The 16293-nt window shown below is 35.5% G+C and overlaps 2 protein-coding genes across 6 annotated transcripts in view; one reads left to right on the top strand and one right to left on the bottom strand.

Annotated features, from left to right (window-relative positions):
* Window positions 1-7: 7 nt before the first annotated feature.
* LOC106716181 lies at window positions 8-4385 on the bottom strand. Its single transcript, XM_045679048.1, has 8 exons — window positions 4030-4385; window positions 3557-3643; window positions 3293-3448; window positions 3115-3174; window positions 2054-2848; window positions 1674-1973; window positions 305-1329; window positions 8-22 (listed from the first exon to the last, which is right to left on the bottom strand). Exons 1-8 carry the CDS (start codon window positions 4316-4318, stop codon window positions 8-10), a joined length of 2727 nt encoding a protein of 908 aa, XP_045535004.1. The 5' UTR covers window positions 4319-4385.
* Window positions 4386-5188: 803 nt separating this feature from the next.
* LOC106707281 (histone-lysine N-methyltransferase 2C) overlaps window positions 5189-16293 on the top strand; it is a 34255-nt gene continuing 23150 nt past the window's right edge. For 3 of the 5 annotated variants that reach the window (XM_045678964.1, XM_045678965.1, XM_045678962.1), the window contains exons 1-24: window positions 5189-5325; window positions 5487-5574; window positions 5991-6201; window positions 6299-6436; window positions 7422-7703; window positions 7914-8058; window positions 8185-8313; window positions 8394-8508; window positions 8758-8877; window positions 9408-9577; window positions 10044-10234; window positions 10467-10600; window positions 10699-10793; window positions 10874-11132; window positions 11227-11387; window positions 11631-11874; window positions 12543-12702; window positions 13043-13314; window positions 13665-13763; window positions 13989-14228; window positions 14355-14489; window positions 14730-14905; window positions 15420-15675; window positions 16091-16248. In XM_045678964.1, coding sequence (XP_045534920.1) covers window positions 5487-5574; window positions 5991-6201; window positions 6299-6436; window positions 7422-7703; window positions 7914-8058; window positions 8185-8313; window positions 8394-8508; window positions 8758-8877; window positions 9408-9577; window positions 10044-10234; window positions 10467-10600; window positions 10699-10793; window positions 10874-11132; window positions 11227-11387; window positions 11631-11874; window positions 12543-12702; window positions 13043-13314; window positions 13665-13763; window positions 13989-14228; window positions 14355-14489; window positions 14730-14905; window positions 15420-15675; window positions 16091-16248 — 3978 coding nt within the window. In that variant the 5' untranslated portion in view covers window positions 5189-5325. The remainder of the gene's footprint in view (window positions 5326-5486; window positions 5575-5990; window positions 6202-6298; window positions 6437-7421; window positions 7704-7913; window positions 8059-8184; window positions 8314-8393; window positions 8509-8757; window positions 8878-9407; window positions 9578-10043; window positions 10235-10466; window positions 10601-10698; window positions 10794-10873; window positions 11133-11226; window positions 11388-11630; window positions 11875-12542; window positions 12703-13042; window positions 13315-13664; window positions 13764-13988; window positions 14229-14354; window positions 14490-14729; window positions 14906-15419; window positions 15676-16090; window positions 16249-16293) is intronic. The other 2 variants (XM_045678963.1, XM_045678966.1) reach the window with 2 other exon arrangements.

The raw sequence follows: 16293 nt of genomic DNA, 5'->3' as shown, positions 1-16293 counted from the left end.
TAAGGGGTTAAACGAACTCAATCTATCGATATATTTGTTAATAGTGACGTACCACAATCGATAAGATTCGAGATTCCTATAGAATTACAATTTGATCTCGTATAATAAAACAAAGTTTTTTAAAAAATTATTTATTTTTACTCCTTAACCTATATGACTTAAATTTACTATAAGCCATAATTTGAGGTCTGCTCATTTTTAACACATATTTTTCTTCTACGTCCCCTTTTAGTATTTTATTTATTATGTTGCACCAGTTGTGTATTTGAATTCTTAATATTAAACGTATGACATATTCACGTACACATGTTTTATGCACTTTGCAACCCAACCAGTAAAAATTGGATTTCTTTAAAATATCGTGTTTAATGAATTTCCCGATGCTTTTGCTATGCGCATAATTATTTAAATTATTATGTATCAAATTAGATACATCTCTGTATACTATAAGAAAACGCTTTGAGGGGTACGCCAAATTGCTGTTTTTAAGCTTTTTATACTCCCTATGTGCAATCCATGTGTTAATATTTTCATTTTTATTTCCTATGTATGTTTTTTGACATTCCTTACAATTAAATTTTTTTGAAATTCTTCTGCACAGATATCCAGCTATGTAAGCTGAGGAATGAACACGCACTCTTTCATTAATGGCGCTTGCTGCACATAATGTGTTATTTTCCTGCTCTTGTTGATCTGATGGCAAGGAAATCAGACCAGGCATACAATTAAAATTTACTGGCAGATTTTCTTTGTCATCAGTACCGATATCTTCTTTTAATAAATTAAAAAAATCTACTATAGTTTCACTGTCATCTTCTTCACAGTTGGAATATATGCTATGAGGACCCATCACATTGGAAATCAATAGAGATTTAAATGAATTTATGAATGTACATGAGTCAGGATTTACATTTCTATAATTTATAGCCCTTATTCTGCCAAAAAAATTTTCTAACGGGTCCTGGTTTATAAAGCGAGGATAAAAATATTTTAAACCATATTTTGAAAACAGCAATTTGGCTATCCTTACAAAACTTTCCAGTGTTGTGACCCACCCATCAAGAGAGGGAACCCTTATATAATATTCTTTTTTGTTCATTAGTGCTTTTTTACTGGCAGAGTCTATAAATCTAAGATTTTTTAATGTCTCTATAGCTTCATGCCAAAAACAAAAATGTTCGGAATTTGGTTTGACTGGCCCTCTTAGTTTCCCTTTTGTTGTGCTGCGCTTTGAGCCATTTACGCTGTCAAATAATTTGTCCATAAATTCCACAGCTTCACCTGTTGTCTTCATGGTTTTACTAACATTTTCACCATTCACAGTTGTACCTGAAAAGCAAAACCAAATAGTTATGAGCTGTATGTACATACAAAATCATCATAATAATTAAAATATCAAAACATAGAAATAATACTTAAATGTTATTGCACTACCTGCGCCTAGGTATTTTACCCACAGCTAGTATCTATATATATAATTATAGTATAAAGATAAATGTACCCTATGTATTGTACCCCATCTAGTATATATACAATTGTACTTATGTCTTATTCTGAAGTATGAGTTATATTACCATAGTATCATCAAATACATTTGGTAGTTTTTGAGTGAAAGTATAACAAAAATCCATACCCCTCTAGTGACTTTCATATTTGAAGGATAAAATACATACTGTATAATGAGGTGTATTTCAGCATGGCACTGGTTTGTGCACTGAGAACTTGAGCAGCTACACTGACTTTCATTTTTTTTATTTTTGATGCAATCACATGATGATCTGTTAATTTTTTGTTCATCCTGGTGTGTCCAAGTTGACAGTCAGCTCTATATACTGTCAGAATATCATCCCATGTGGCAATGGCACCATCAAAAACCATATTTTTGGTCAGAAAATTGTTCCTCAATCCTTTAAGCAAATGAGGTGGGTCGAATACCACACTAAGTTTTTGCCCAGAAACTTCAATTGTTCCATCTGCAAAAATAAAAAAAGTTACATAAGTAAAATTTCAACAAAAAACTATATTAAATTATCTAAAAATATTTACTACTAACCACAGTGTTCACCTTTCAGATTTATTTTCTGTGCTGTCTCTTGTCTTAACATTTTTAATGCACTTCTAAATGTGGTACCTTGGTCACAAACTAGGGCTATAGGTATTAGACCTGACTGTGACACCTTTGCAACCACCTCCTTTAGGATTCGTTTGACTTCTTGAGCAGAAGTTGTGCCTTCACAAAAATAGTAACATATAGGTTGTTTCCAGTTGGAACATATACCTCTCACCATGAAAACAAGGGCATGATCAGAAAACTTCAAATCTTTTTTGTTTCCTAAATCCTTAAAGCCTTTAATTTCATCTTTACTTTCCACATAGGTTAAGTGTGGTGTAAGAGCTACCTCATCAAAAATAATTGAGCAAAGCTTCTTTTTAACATCCCAATTCATGGACTTTCTTTCAATGAGCCTGAATATGTTCTCATTAATTCCGACACCAAAAGAGATTTTTTCTGATAAGCGATTGAGTGTTCTTTTAGAGGGAAGTTTAAATATTTTCTGTAGAAGTCTGTATCCTTTTGGACTCTCTTTCATGAGCGTCAGTGCTAGTAGTTTTTCATTACTTGTGAATCGCATAGCTTTTTTATTTTTATTTACTAATTTCAATTGCATCATGATAAAATTCTGTGCATGCTTATTCATTTGGTTAAAATGTATAAATGCATGATCTCGACTTAGAGTTTCAGCTGTAGCTAGTCTTTCCTTAAAAGATTTTTTCTTAGCAGCCAATGCTTGTCTTTTAATCTTATTGATAAAACAAGTGCACCTTGAGAGGTTCTTTGTTTTCTTGGCTATAAAAAATATTTCACAAAATAAATAAATAATGAAACAATCATACATTTTTAAAGTTTATTAAAAATAAAAAGAATTTTCTTCATTAGTATTTAAGTCAAGTATTCAATTCATTTAAATTATTATGTAATATAAAATTAATATATTTATATAACATTATAAAATTTCAAGAAGTAAAATTTCTATATATTGTTATTGTAAATATTATATTCCATAGGAAAAAAAAAGAATGAGTAAGGCTAAATGAACAATGAAATCAACTTACCAACATTTACATGACATTTTTTGGTCAGTTTTAGTGCATGTTTTTGTCTTGTTGTAGTATCTGAAATGAAGCATTTTATAATTATTAAATAAACCTTTGACCTTTTCATTATTTAGTCTAGTCTACAATCTTAAATGTTATACTGTATATCATAATTATAAAGTATCAATAATTATACCTGTTGTTTCAACTAATATTGGTTTTACTTGCTCTTTGGTTTCTGGAGCTGGTTCAACTAATATTTGTGATACTACATGGCTACACTTGGTTGTTGAAGCTATTTCAATGGGTTCAGGAACTTGTGATTCAACTGATTTATGATATGAATGATCACCTGGAAAGCAAAATAATTGTTTAAAAACATACATAAACATATTCTGAATCCATTTCAAATTGATAAATACAAATAATTATATTAATCTTTCAATGCTACAATACCAACCATCAACTCTGAGAGCAGTAGCTTCCTTAATGTCACTTTCAGGTGCAATTGGTAAACAGTAATTGTGGTCGCTTATGTGGTCACCAACTGAAACATTTTAGGTTAGTTATTAGAAGCACTGGATTCTGACCACAAATTACACTATCAGTGTAGATATCAGAATGATGATCTTATCTAGCATAGAAAGGCTGTGGTCCCACCCCCAGCAATGAGCAAGTAGATATAAGAGGCGATAAACTTATAGCCCTGTGAACATCCAGAAAGTAGCTGTTAATATACTATATGCTATATATACTATATACATCTATTTTATTTATGTGGGATCTACATCTTATTATACGTTTTTTGAGCGTGAATAGTTGACGGTTTGTCGCTTCCTCGCCAGCAGTGGGACCACTGACTATACAATAAGATGCTGAAAGGCCTATACCTCTTATCTATCAAAATTAAATAAATGCAAATCTTCTGCTTACCAGTGGAGCTTAGGGGACTTCCATAAAATATTTCTTTTGCAGTAAACAAGCAAGGGTAGCCACTGCGGAGACGGTTTCCCGTATTATCAAATTGATACCGATCAAAGTGCTTTTGACAAACACGTTTCGCCAACAGCTGTTCTTTAGATAAACCACTGAGCTCTATGTTAGTGGGGATCAAGAAAGACAGCCACAACTGTCTTAAATTATCGTCCTTTGGAAGATAGAAAAGGCGATGTGTTCTGTTTGTAGATGAGCAGTTCCCAACACAGCATTTTCGCAAATCCATGGCGAAAACAATAGTCGGTTAATCGATGATATATGAAGGAAAAACTACGTTTAATTTGTAACTTAACTCAAGCTTAAAATGGCGAGAAATACACAAAATAATACCGTAATTTTCACTCGATAAATACTCAATTACTTGATTTTGACAATGTCAAAATTGAAACGACGGTATGGCGATCCAAGATGGCGGTCGACCAATCAGCAGCCAGCACACTAGCGCTTTGCGTAAACGGAGGAACTAAAGGTGTCACAGGCCTGCAGGGACAGGGACACGTTTCCGATTTTTGGAACAGAAACAAATCCTTTTTCCAATCACAAAATGATAATAACTGTTAAAACTAGTGAAGTGACTATTTTAAAACACTCGATATTTCCGAACCAATTAAAATAAAAAGCTACAAAGTAATTTAGACAAGACCTAACATACAATCTCTTACAAAAGTTAATCAGAACTTTGAATTAAGCTGTCTGGACTGTGGATTTCAAAAATTACGTATTTACTTCATTTATAATGGATATTTTCAAACTGAATGGATTTGGATTTTTTATAAAATCGATACTCGATAGATTGAAAAACTTCCCTATTTTTGAATGTCAGTCATAATCATAGATAGTTGTAATCTATGGTCAGAAGTTATTTCAACAATCAGCTCGGATAAAATTATTCATTTTATGAAATTACAAAAATACCACGTAATTGTTTTTCAATGCGAAAATTATTTTAAATCCTCAAATAACTCGAATAATAACGAAACGTATTTATGTATGCGAAATTATGATAAAGTTTAATTATTTTTAGTTAAGGTGGTGAAGTAGCCACTGGCTACACCGTTGTTTAATCTTTGGTTTTTTCTGATTCGCATTCGCAGTCCCAAGCGAATGTCGAATATTATTTCTTTTGAATATTATTTTTATCTTTTAAAACCTCCAAGAAAAATGAATCATTTAATCATATTTAATATAATCTCCTAAGTTTGACGTAATATCGGTCCATCGCAACTTTTTGCGGTAAGATTATTAAAGTTTCTTGGTTGGATCCACTTGTTCATTATGGCGGTCTGATTACATTACTTTATGTTTGGTGACATGTTGTTCATAATTTAGCTTTCTGTAAAGCTAAAATGTTTGTATTGTGTGAAGTGTATAATTTGTAATTTCCTGTTTCGTAGATGGACGTACAAGACGAAGGTGTTTTGGATGTTGACTTACTCCCTGACGATGGGTCAGACGATGAAGGTGAAGCGCCGCCGTCTTCTGGTATGACATTTTGTTTACAAATTGTACAAAGCTATATTTGTCCAGCCAATTTTAAAAAGAAGCTGATTTCCATCACTTTGTTTTGTTTGTTTCAAGTCAAATATGATTAAAAATAAATAGGAGTGGAATTGCGTATATACCATAGTGGTTCATGCGTATTTTAAGTCATTCTGTTTATTAATTACAAAGAGTTTACCAACTTGTATTTCCCGATTTGCGTTATTTAAATGTCCAAAAACATTTAAAAATAAATTGTCAAAACTTTCATACCTTTTAGGATAATTTATTGTCTTTTCTGGAATTCTCTATTTGGCATCATAATATTTAGTTTTAAGGTCAATAGAGAGAGTAGTCTAGAGATACAATATAAAACACCTTCATATACCAAAATTTTCATACAAAAATAATTGTTCCAGATTTCTATGTGGGGCCTGGGTCAACACCAACATCATGTGCATCATCCCCACGTGGGGAGGAGCCTGCCTCTCCACATGGAGGTGCAGCACAGCCAGCATTCTTTCACCATCAACCATATAGCCGACCATTCTTTACATCTGTTAGAAGAGGCCCAGGTAGACCACGGAAAGAGGGTCCTAAGTTAGCCAGGGAAGGAAAAATTGTCAGAAGGTAAATTACTTCAATGAGGTCAAGAAAGTTGTTATTTAATTTAAATAATATGTAGCCTAGGCCTTACTATTCCTCATTCTTTTTATATTTTTTTTAGATATAGAGGAAATCCCGGTTCTGTGAGAGGAGCAAAGCGACATCGTACCAGCCGGGATGATGCTCTTGATGAGGTAATGGATGAGGATGACTTCACCATGCCAGCTCCAGAAGAACCACCCTATATGCCTGAAAAATGGTACAGTGTACTTGATTTTTTTAAATCTATTGTTATTATTTTAAATCTACTGGAGATTGACATTGCCTGTTTTGTTTCATCTACTTTTATATAGAATAGATTTTTCACATGTAGAAAGCAATTGAATTGTTTAATATTTTGTAACACATTATAACATCTGAAAAATCTAAGGAATGCTGAATAATTTTATGAAAATATAAAAACTGTTTATTTATCCTTAAATATGTAATCTTTGTAGTCTTGAAATATATTTAAATCCTAATTTATAATTGACTTCATTAGTAAAAAAGTGAGAGCAACTTATTTACTCCAATATCAATATTTATTTCTTCTCATCCGCCTATTTATACTAAACATTTGTGTTTTGACTTCACTCTGATGCTGGACAATAGCTACTTCCATAATGCTAGAAAAACTATGGCCATTTCAGTTTCAATTCCTCAATTGCCTTGATTATAAGAAAGTGTTTATAGACATGTGTGGTAGTTACTTCTCTACAACTACTAAAAACTTTGCTGAAATATCACTAGAACCACTGGTTCTAATAGTGTTAGAATAATCTCATCACTTTAATGACTATGCCATCAATTTTCTAATAACACATCGGGTTGTAAATTGAAGTAAAAATCAAAAGTCTTAACCATTTAGGGTGTATTGGTGAATTTATAAAATGCAATAAATTTTGTTAACATCTAGGATTATGTGTCCTTTTTTAAATTGAGATGAGAGCAATCATCAATTAAGAATAAGAGCTTTTAATCTTAGGTCTAGTAAGCACATGTTTGTTTGTCCCCTCCTCAAATGTTATGAGGTGAGGTTACTCCCTACCCCTATACCTAAAATCACATGTATTTTTAGTACAGAGTAATATTGTAATATTCAAAATATTATTAATTAATTTATTAAATTTATGTCATCAGTCAGAAAATACATAAATGTGATATCTTTGTAGATATATATAAAAAAAAATTATTATTTACTATAGGCCTGGAAAAGTGTGTGCTCTCTGTAACCTGAGTGAGAAAAGTCAACTAGGGCAGGGTGAGATGCGTCAGATAACATGTAACATTGAGGAAGGTGATGGCAGTTCAACACCGGCTATAATAAATTCCGGAGGTGCAACACCAACAAGCATTTCAACACCGAGCACACCGACTTTACCCATGATACCTGGACTATCATCACCTCCACCTGAGTCAATAGATCCAATGCAACAACATCTAGCTTTACCATTGAGTAGACGGCAGAAGGCTTTTAATAAATGCAAGTAAGTAAACAGCAGTTTTAAACCCATACATTTTTTTAAATTAATCTCAATTTTTTAAAAATATGTAGAAGTTGTTAAAAATATGTCTTTTACTATTTTTATTGATTGTTTTTTCAACTTCAAGAGTAGCTGCTTTTATTAAATAAAATACCACCTGTTTTAAAAAAAAAAAAACATATTCTATTTATAAATGATTTGTTTCCATTTTAGAACACCATTGTACAACATGGAGCACACAGATGAACTTTCTATCATTGGTCACTTAGAAATTCTGGAACTACCATCTGTTGTGTCTTCCAGCTCAGTGTACATACACAGATGTTGCTTGGAATTTAGTCCACCCTTTCAGGATCAGGTAAATTTTTTTTGTTGACCCTTGTATGATGTCTTGTGCTCTGTAAATCACAATTTCTTTTTTCTGGAGTATGTTTACATTATAATTTTAAACTTAAATTGATTTAATTTTAATCTTTGTCACTAGGTGGCGGCGGCTTCTAATGATGAAGATAAGAGTCAGTTAGAAGAAGCAAGAGTAAAAGGAATCATTAATAATGCATTATCAAAGAAGTGTGCCTTTTGTCAAAGACATGGGGCGAGCATTCCATGCAAGGTAACTTATTTTATTAATTGGGAAAATTATATTAAATTATTTTAAAAAATTGGCTTACTTATTCAAATTTGTTATTTCAGATGAGCTGTAGTAAATTTTTCCATTTGCCCTGTGTGTTGGCCTCGGGTGGTTTTATTGATTTCCACACCAAGTCTTCTTTCTGCAAAGATCATTTATATCAAGTGCCACTTGTTTGTAAGTACTCTTTATTATTGAGGGGAAATACTTAATTTGTTTGTAGTTTGTATGTATTATTTATTAAATCCCTTTTAGCAAATAGTCGAAACAATGAAATATTCATTCAGTAATTTTTATTAAAAAGGCTTACCCTTTAAAAGTATATAAAATTTAATACAAGCAATGTGTCCTGTTGTAATTTGTTATTAGTGACTAAGTCCTTTAATAACAATGTAAATGATAACTCTAATCTTCATACCTCTTTAGGTACTGCTGATATTGAGTGCAGGACATGTAGAACTATTGGTGACATCTCCAACCTGATGACCTGTGTCACCTGCGGAGGACACTACCATGGAACTTGTGTAGGACTTGCTCAGATGCCGGGTGAGTCGATTGGATATAAACAGATATAGTTCAACAAGGCAATCTCACTATATGCATTGGGCATAAGTCATACTAAATTATGACAGTTCACTAGCGTATTCCTGTCAACATCAAAATGTGTCACAAGATCCCTTTTGTCATCATGTCATTTTTTTCTTTAAAGTAATTTTTTATGTCTAAGTAGGTTTTATCTAATATATAAAATTCTCGTGTCACAGTTTTCGTTCCCGTACTCCTCCGAAACGGCTTGACCAATTCTCATGAAATTTTGTGAGCATATTCAGTAGGTCTGAGAATCGGCCAACATCTATTTTTCATAACCTCCCCCCCCCATTTTTTAACTGCGCGCGGACGGAGTCGCGGGCGACGCTAGTAGGTACATATATATATTCTGACAGAACTAACTGCGATAGCAGCGCCGCTTACCGGTTCCGATATCCTTGTTTGACTATAGTTTACTGGAAGATTTTTGCTATGTGTGACTTTTTGTTCCGGTGAGATGCAAGTGTTTACATCTGCATTGTGTGCAGGTGTGCGCGCGGGGTGGTCGTGCCGCGGCTGTCGTGTGTGCCAGGTGTGCAGGGGCGAAGCGCCGGGTGACGCGCGTGCTGTGGCCTGCGAGCACTGCGACAAGCTATACCACGCCGCCTGTCTGCGCCCCGTTATGGCCACCGTGCCCAAGTACGGCTGGAAGTGCAAGGTGATATATCGCTTTATACAAATTTTTTAAAACCACTTGTTTAGGCAAATATTTTTCATAAACATTAGTCATATTATAATATTCAAGGTAGCATTGATTAATATTTTCGTTCATACATGTTTCATATTTCGTTTCAACATAGTTTTTTTATACATTTCCATTTATGATTCTCGCGCCACATGGCTGGATCGCCATATAGGGGAGATAAATTAGTTTATGCTTACATTTGAGGACAATATCTTGTTTGAATCATTTGGGTTTAACCATTGTTTATATTAATTAAATTAATTTTAACATGTCAAATTTATTTTACACACCAGTGTAGTAGTATAGTGGACAACACTTAGAATTTAGGTTGGCTACGGGTGAAAATTGTCTCCGTAAAACAAGTAACCGATCAATAGTGACATTGATGAGCTTGTTCCGGAATATTATGTGTTATGATAAGGAATGGTTTGTGTGTCAGTGCTGCCGCGTGTGCTCTGACTGCGGGGCGCGGTCACCAGGCGCGGGTCCCTCCTCCCGCTGGCACGCACACTACACAGTGTGCGACTCTTGCTACCAGCAGCGAAACAAGGGCTCCTTCTGTCCGTTGTGCCGGCGAGCGTACCGCGCAGCCGCCTACAGAGACATGATACGGTGTACTACATGCAGAAGGTAACACTTACTGACCTGCTATTTATAATAAATATATTTTCTTATGACTGTGGGCGCCAGGGTTGGAAAAAAATATCTAAAAAAAAATGTTAAAATACAATCTTCACGGAAATAAAGAGATCTTAAAAATTTAAGTGAAAAGATAGAATTTACGCTTCTTTCTACACAGGATGCAGTATTGAAATTCTGATTGATATTTTCTTATTGTAAATAATAAAATTCTTTGCTGTAGGTACGTGCATGGTGCTTGTGATCCGGACGCAGAGCCGCAGCAGTACAGACAGAAAAAAGATCAGAACCCCTCCTATGAATATAACTGTCCTATTTGCAAGTCTCACATGCAGATGTCCGGCTCCAAATCTGCTTGTAAGTAATACATTATACAAAATAAATTACTCAACATTTTCTCCATATTGTTAGGGAAGTTTTTACAATTGAGGATACTAATATTTATGTTTTGACAGCATTTGAAGACGATAGTTTGACCCAAAGTGGTCAAGACTCATCATATGGCGAGGAAAATTCACAAGAACAAGATCCACTAGCTATTGAGCCCAAAGTAAGATTTATTTTACTTCATAAATAATAAAAAGGAATAATATTGATATTTTACATCTGTCTATAATGTAACCTTTACAGCAGGCGGACATTGGTCTTGGGAAGGGAAAACCCTTTTCGGTGTCATCCAAAGTGGCAAAGAAAAAGATCGGCGGATACAAATTGAAAGGCGGATTCCCTCCAGCGGGTAAATTAGGCTTCCAAAAGCGGCAGAGAGCTGTGCTCGATTTCGGTCGGAAGAGGGGATCGAAGCCTAAAATGAGAGGTGTCTTTGGTGTTCCTGGCTTGGGACTGCAAAGACCCCAAGCACCAGATAATAAAACTCCAGAAGATGACCCAGGTATTTATAACAAAAAAAGAAATGTTTTATTTTAATATCTTTTCTAATACTATAATCTATATAACAGAGACTTAATTCATTGTTTATTTTGTAGGTGTAGAAAATAAACTTGTCCTGTGTTCGAGTAAAGACAAGTTTGTACTGACTCAAGACTTGTGTGTGATGTGCGGCGCTATCGGGACAGACTCTGAGGGCTGTCTTATTGCGTGTGCGCAGTGCGGGCAGACATACCATCCTTATTGTGTTAATATCAAGGTATGTATGGATTTAGTGTTGGATTATTGAAAAAAGTGTATTATTTGATATTCGCTAGGACGTTTTTTTTTTGCTTTTTAGAATAGTATAATTTTGTGGATTACTAAAAATATAAAAAAAAGTGTTAATAGTTCCATTTACAATTTGGAATATTGCATGAAAAAAAAAAAGCGATTATTTAATGTAATAAAAATGTTAATCATTCGTTCAGTTTACGTCGCGTAATGTATGCGTGTGTTGTAGGTTTCCCAGGTGATAGTTGGTCTGGGATGGCGGTGTCTGGACTGCACGGTGTGCGAGGGTTGCGGCACACGCGGTGATGACGCACTGCTGGTGCTGTGCGACGACTGTGACACCGCGTGGCACACTTACTGTGCGCGCCCGCAGCTCGCCGATGTACCTCGCGGTGCCTGGCGCTGTGAGCGGTGTCGCCGCTGTCGCGTCTGCGGTACCAGGGACACGCTCGCCTGGCGCGACAACTATACAGGTATAACCATTAAACTATAGAACCTGACGATCCCAGGATGTTCCTTTAATTATATCTAGGAAGAATTTTTGATAGTTAGATTTTGTTATTTGTTAATATTTTGTTTTTTTTTCATCAGTTAAATTTAAAAGCAGTTTGTTTCATAGCATCTTGACCACCTTTTTTGAAACAATGTCATTTAACAGTGGTAGACGTCAGCAACAACAACATCCGTTGTACGAATTCGTCGGCTCGCCCGGTGAAATACCACGACCACATAGTAGACAGGCGTCAAGTGGAAGTAATTCCGCGTACAGTCTGATGAGTGTGGTGCCGGAGGCCTAATTTTAGTTCTCGTTCCCTTCACACCCTTTTCTTATAAGGAAAGGATGCGAAGGGGAAGTGGATTTGGCGGAAGAGGAGATGAATAGGAAGGTTAAATATTCTCTTTTTGTGCGTCTCCTCCTTCGTCGATTGAGGGTAGGCAACGCATCTGCAATTGCGAATGTCTATGGACAGTGGTCGCTTCGCCATTTCGACGAATTTATGTGGCCGCTTGTTTTTCCACCTTGTAATATAAAAAAACGACATAAGTCATAAGATTTATGATGAAATAAATTTAAGCCTTAATCATTGTATTGTATGTGGTATTATTGGTGTTATATGTGTGGTGTTGGGTTGTGTGTCAGAGTGTGCTCCGTGTGCGTCGCTGGTGATGTGCTGTGTGTGCGCGGAGCCGTACTCTGATGGGGAGCTGATCATCCAGTGTGAGTCTTGCCGGCGCTGGCTGCACGCCTCCTGTGACAGCATACGCAGCGAGAATGATGCCGAGATATGTTGCCGGGCGGGGTCAGTACCAGTTTTATAACTTTAACTAACATTAATGTAAATGGATTGACAAAACATACAACGGAAAATTCATCATGATATTTTGTAGTATTTTACGGCCTGTTTGTATTATGTGATAATATTATATACTTTTTTTACAATCACGGCTAAATCAAACTAATACTACACCCGACTTTACTTTCATACAGCATACTTTCTGATATGCTAATAGCTTAATGGTTAAGTATAAGTATTCGACTTTTGTCGTGAACCATATTGTTGCATGAACCTAGTAAATTAGAAAAAAACTTTTATTTTGTATAGAAAATATATGCGAATGAGTTATATGTTTTTCCTTTAGATATAAATGCATAATGTGCCGGGGTCGTGAGGTCCCGCCGCCGCATATATCTCGCGCGCTGCCCGCACCGGAGTGCGTTGGGGGCGCGGGTGCGGGTGCGGGTACGCGGCTGACTGCGCAGGCGCTGGGTCTGGCCGGAGAGTACTACGTAGACGATGTGTGCCTCTCGCAACGCGGAGCACACCACATGAAGCAGCTCGAGGCCGACATGGGCATCACTCATACGAGACGCAAGAGACGCTTTAAGAATGAAAATGCTGAGAAAGACGCCGGTGAGATATTTTTGGATAAAAATGTATCTTTCAGTATTAAATAAATGTTTGTGTTGTGTGTAAGCAATGCTAACTTGGGCAACTTGTTTTCCACTAGAAAACAATTTCATTTTTATGTCTCTTTAAAAGCAATTTTTTTTTCTTAAAGTGATAGTCCAATAATGCGGTTGCTTTTATATGCTATTTTTCGTGTCGTCAGCCCTTAATAGATAAATAAATATATTCTTGCTAATTAACTACTCACATAAGAAAAAAGTAATAAAATTATTATACATATTAAGATTTTAGTTAAAACATAGTAGAAGTCTAACTGAAATTTTTCTGTGTTGGTCGCTGGCTTTATGGACTAGAAATAATGGCATCTATTGAAACAGTGGTTCAGAATGCAGACAACGAGATGGCCGAGGATTCCAAGCCCGACAGCACCGCTGAAGTCAAAGACGAACCTGGTATGTCCAATATTGATTGACTTCTTTCAACACATTCAGTGCCACTATGAATATTTCCTAGGAAAATAAACTTGCCCGGTGAGTTAATGACACTGAATGTGTTAATAGACCACATAAATTAAGTTTAAGCATAATAAAATTTAGTTTAGTTTCTATTTACAGTTAAATAATGTTATATCATGTGTTTATCTTTTAGTTCTGTTAATCTAGATATTTTTGTCATAGGTTTAGCATCCAATACAAACTTCAAAGAAGGCATGCTTTGGAACGTGGCGAGCGACGGCCCACCACCTGAAGGATTCACAGTGTACTCTATAGAGTCTGGTCTCACTGTACTGAGAAGAAAACGACAGAGAAACCTTAATAAACTAGGCATTGGCGGCTTCGTGGTGCGACAGAGACAGGCGACCATTAAAGCGCAAGCCGACGATGACAAAGATGGCGACGGTACACAGGCGTCAGGAGGTAAGGAAATATTACGATGTAATAGTGTAATCCAAACCTTGTACAGGCTGAAATCAAATAATAATGAATATAATTAATCATGCGTATTATTTTGTTTATGAATGCCGAATTGTTAATTTTATGCAGAATCACCTAGCAACAAGCGAAAACCCCGCCGCAAGCCACGCTCTAAGCTGATGGAACAGTTCCCGTCCTACATGCAAGAAGCTTTCTTTGGAAAGGATTTACTCGAGCCTGTCAAACCCGCCGTCAGTTCCACGGGTATTTTTTTTACATTTTGATATTAATATTTTTTTATTTAAATTATAAATAAATTGCTTAACATATTTAAAGGTTCGATCAAATTTAATGGCATCCCTTAACACAAAAATATTTTTCCTTTTTATCCCTACTTGACGAGTATAGAAGAAAATGGTAAATATTCTAATATTTTTAATAATTTTACCTGTTATGTCATACATACAAACATACAAGAAATGCTTACCAGTCAACTGTTGTCAGGTAATCCATCAGAGAGTCCAGGCGGGTCAGTACGTGGTGGTACTCCGGAGGGCTACCGCGAGCTGCGCGACTTCAAGCTGGACATTGAAAACTCTGACAGCGAGGGCGAGGATGTGCTGGCCGCACTCACCAGCTACAATGACAATGACACCTCATTTGTTATTGCACTCAATACGGTCTGTCAGATTTTTCTCCTATATTTGTTACTGAATGTCTGACTTATATAACCTGGATAAGCGAGAGTCATTGAATATCGCGTTCTCTTAGACTCTCGCTTATCCATGATCAAATTTATGTCTATTTACATATCTCAAAATATGTTCTTTATGTTAGGTATGTTCATAAACTAAAAGTCATTTTTTTGTTTGATGATATAAGATTTTAGTTTTATTATAAAATGACGGGTGACTAATCGCGTCGCTGTCTTTTACTCCCGGGGATTCACACTTATGTGCAGGTTGCACCACAATGTTTTCCTTCACCGTAAGAACGTCGGATAAATGTACATATGTAAATCGAAAATCACATTGCTACATAGAGGGATTCGAACCCAAGACTTGCAGATTGCAAGTTAAGTGCTTAACCCCTGAGCCACCGATGCTCATGACTAGTATACTAAACTAAAGTGTAAATAATTTTGTCTGTTACACTAATCTATCTCATTTTAACAATATACTTTTTTATACATAGGAGGAACTTGACTTATTAAACTCTCTGAAACCAAAAGACGAGAAGGAGGATCTATCAAACAATATTAATTCGGACGGCACAGCAAAGATTAAGCTGGAACACCCAGAAGATGGACACCTGAAACATACAGAAGACTCTACTGCACTAAAGAATGCTATCTTAGGCCCTCAGCCCAGTGAGACTGAACAGCCACCTCCAGCTGCAACGGAAAATATACCTACAGTGCATAGTACTAAGACTGAAACTGTTAGTAGCGGTAAGTTAATTTTGACTAATTTAAAAAATAAAAACATGAGTTTCAGTTTCTTGGCAATTGTACCAAAACATATTTGTTAATATTCATATGTCATAGAAGCTGTTTATTTAATTTATATTATCTATTCAAGATTTATTGGTTCTCTAAATTTTACGCTTTTATGATAAAATAAGCTTCAAATTACTAAAGCCTATTTTAATTTTAAGCCGACTTCAAAAAGAAGGTTATCAATTAGACTGTTTTTTATGTGTGTTATTCACCAAACTTTGCATAGCCTACTTTGTGCGTTTTTGTGTTATAAGTAAGCTTTGATATGTTAATGAGACGCAGTAATACTCTCATCCATCCTTTTCTTGAAGTGAATTGAATTTTTTCATGAATATTTTGTTTCCTAAGTATTAAAATTAACATTCAGAGACGGGTGGGTCGTCTCAAGGGTCGACGATATCGCCAAAGGACGAGCTATCTCTGCTGGGTGTCAACTTGGACGCAATGGTACGCGACACATTACCCGACATGGATGGCAATGATGTCGACGAGATATTCAAAGGTGTACTCACTGATGACTCACAGGTAACTCTATTTTTGTGGTAACTTATTAAATTAGGTAAGGTATTG

This window comes from Papilio machaon, chromosome 8, assembly GCF_912999745.1.
Source record: "Papilio machaon chromosome 8, ilPapMach1.1, whole genome shotgun sequence".
Lineage (NCBI taxonomy): Eukaryota > Metazoa > Arthropoda > Insecta > Lepidoptera > Papilionidae > Papilio > Papilio machaon.
Note: the sequence above shows the minus strand (reverse complement) of the source record. Positions and strands in the feature narration are given on the sequence as shown.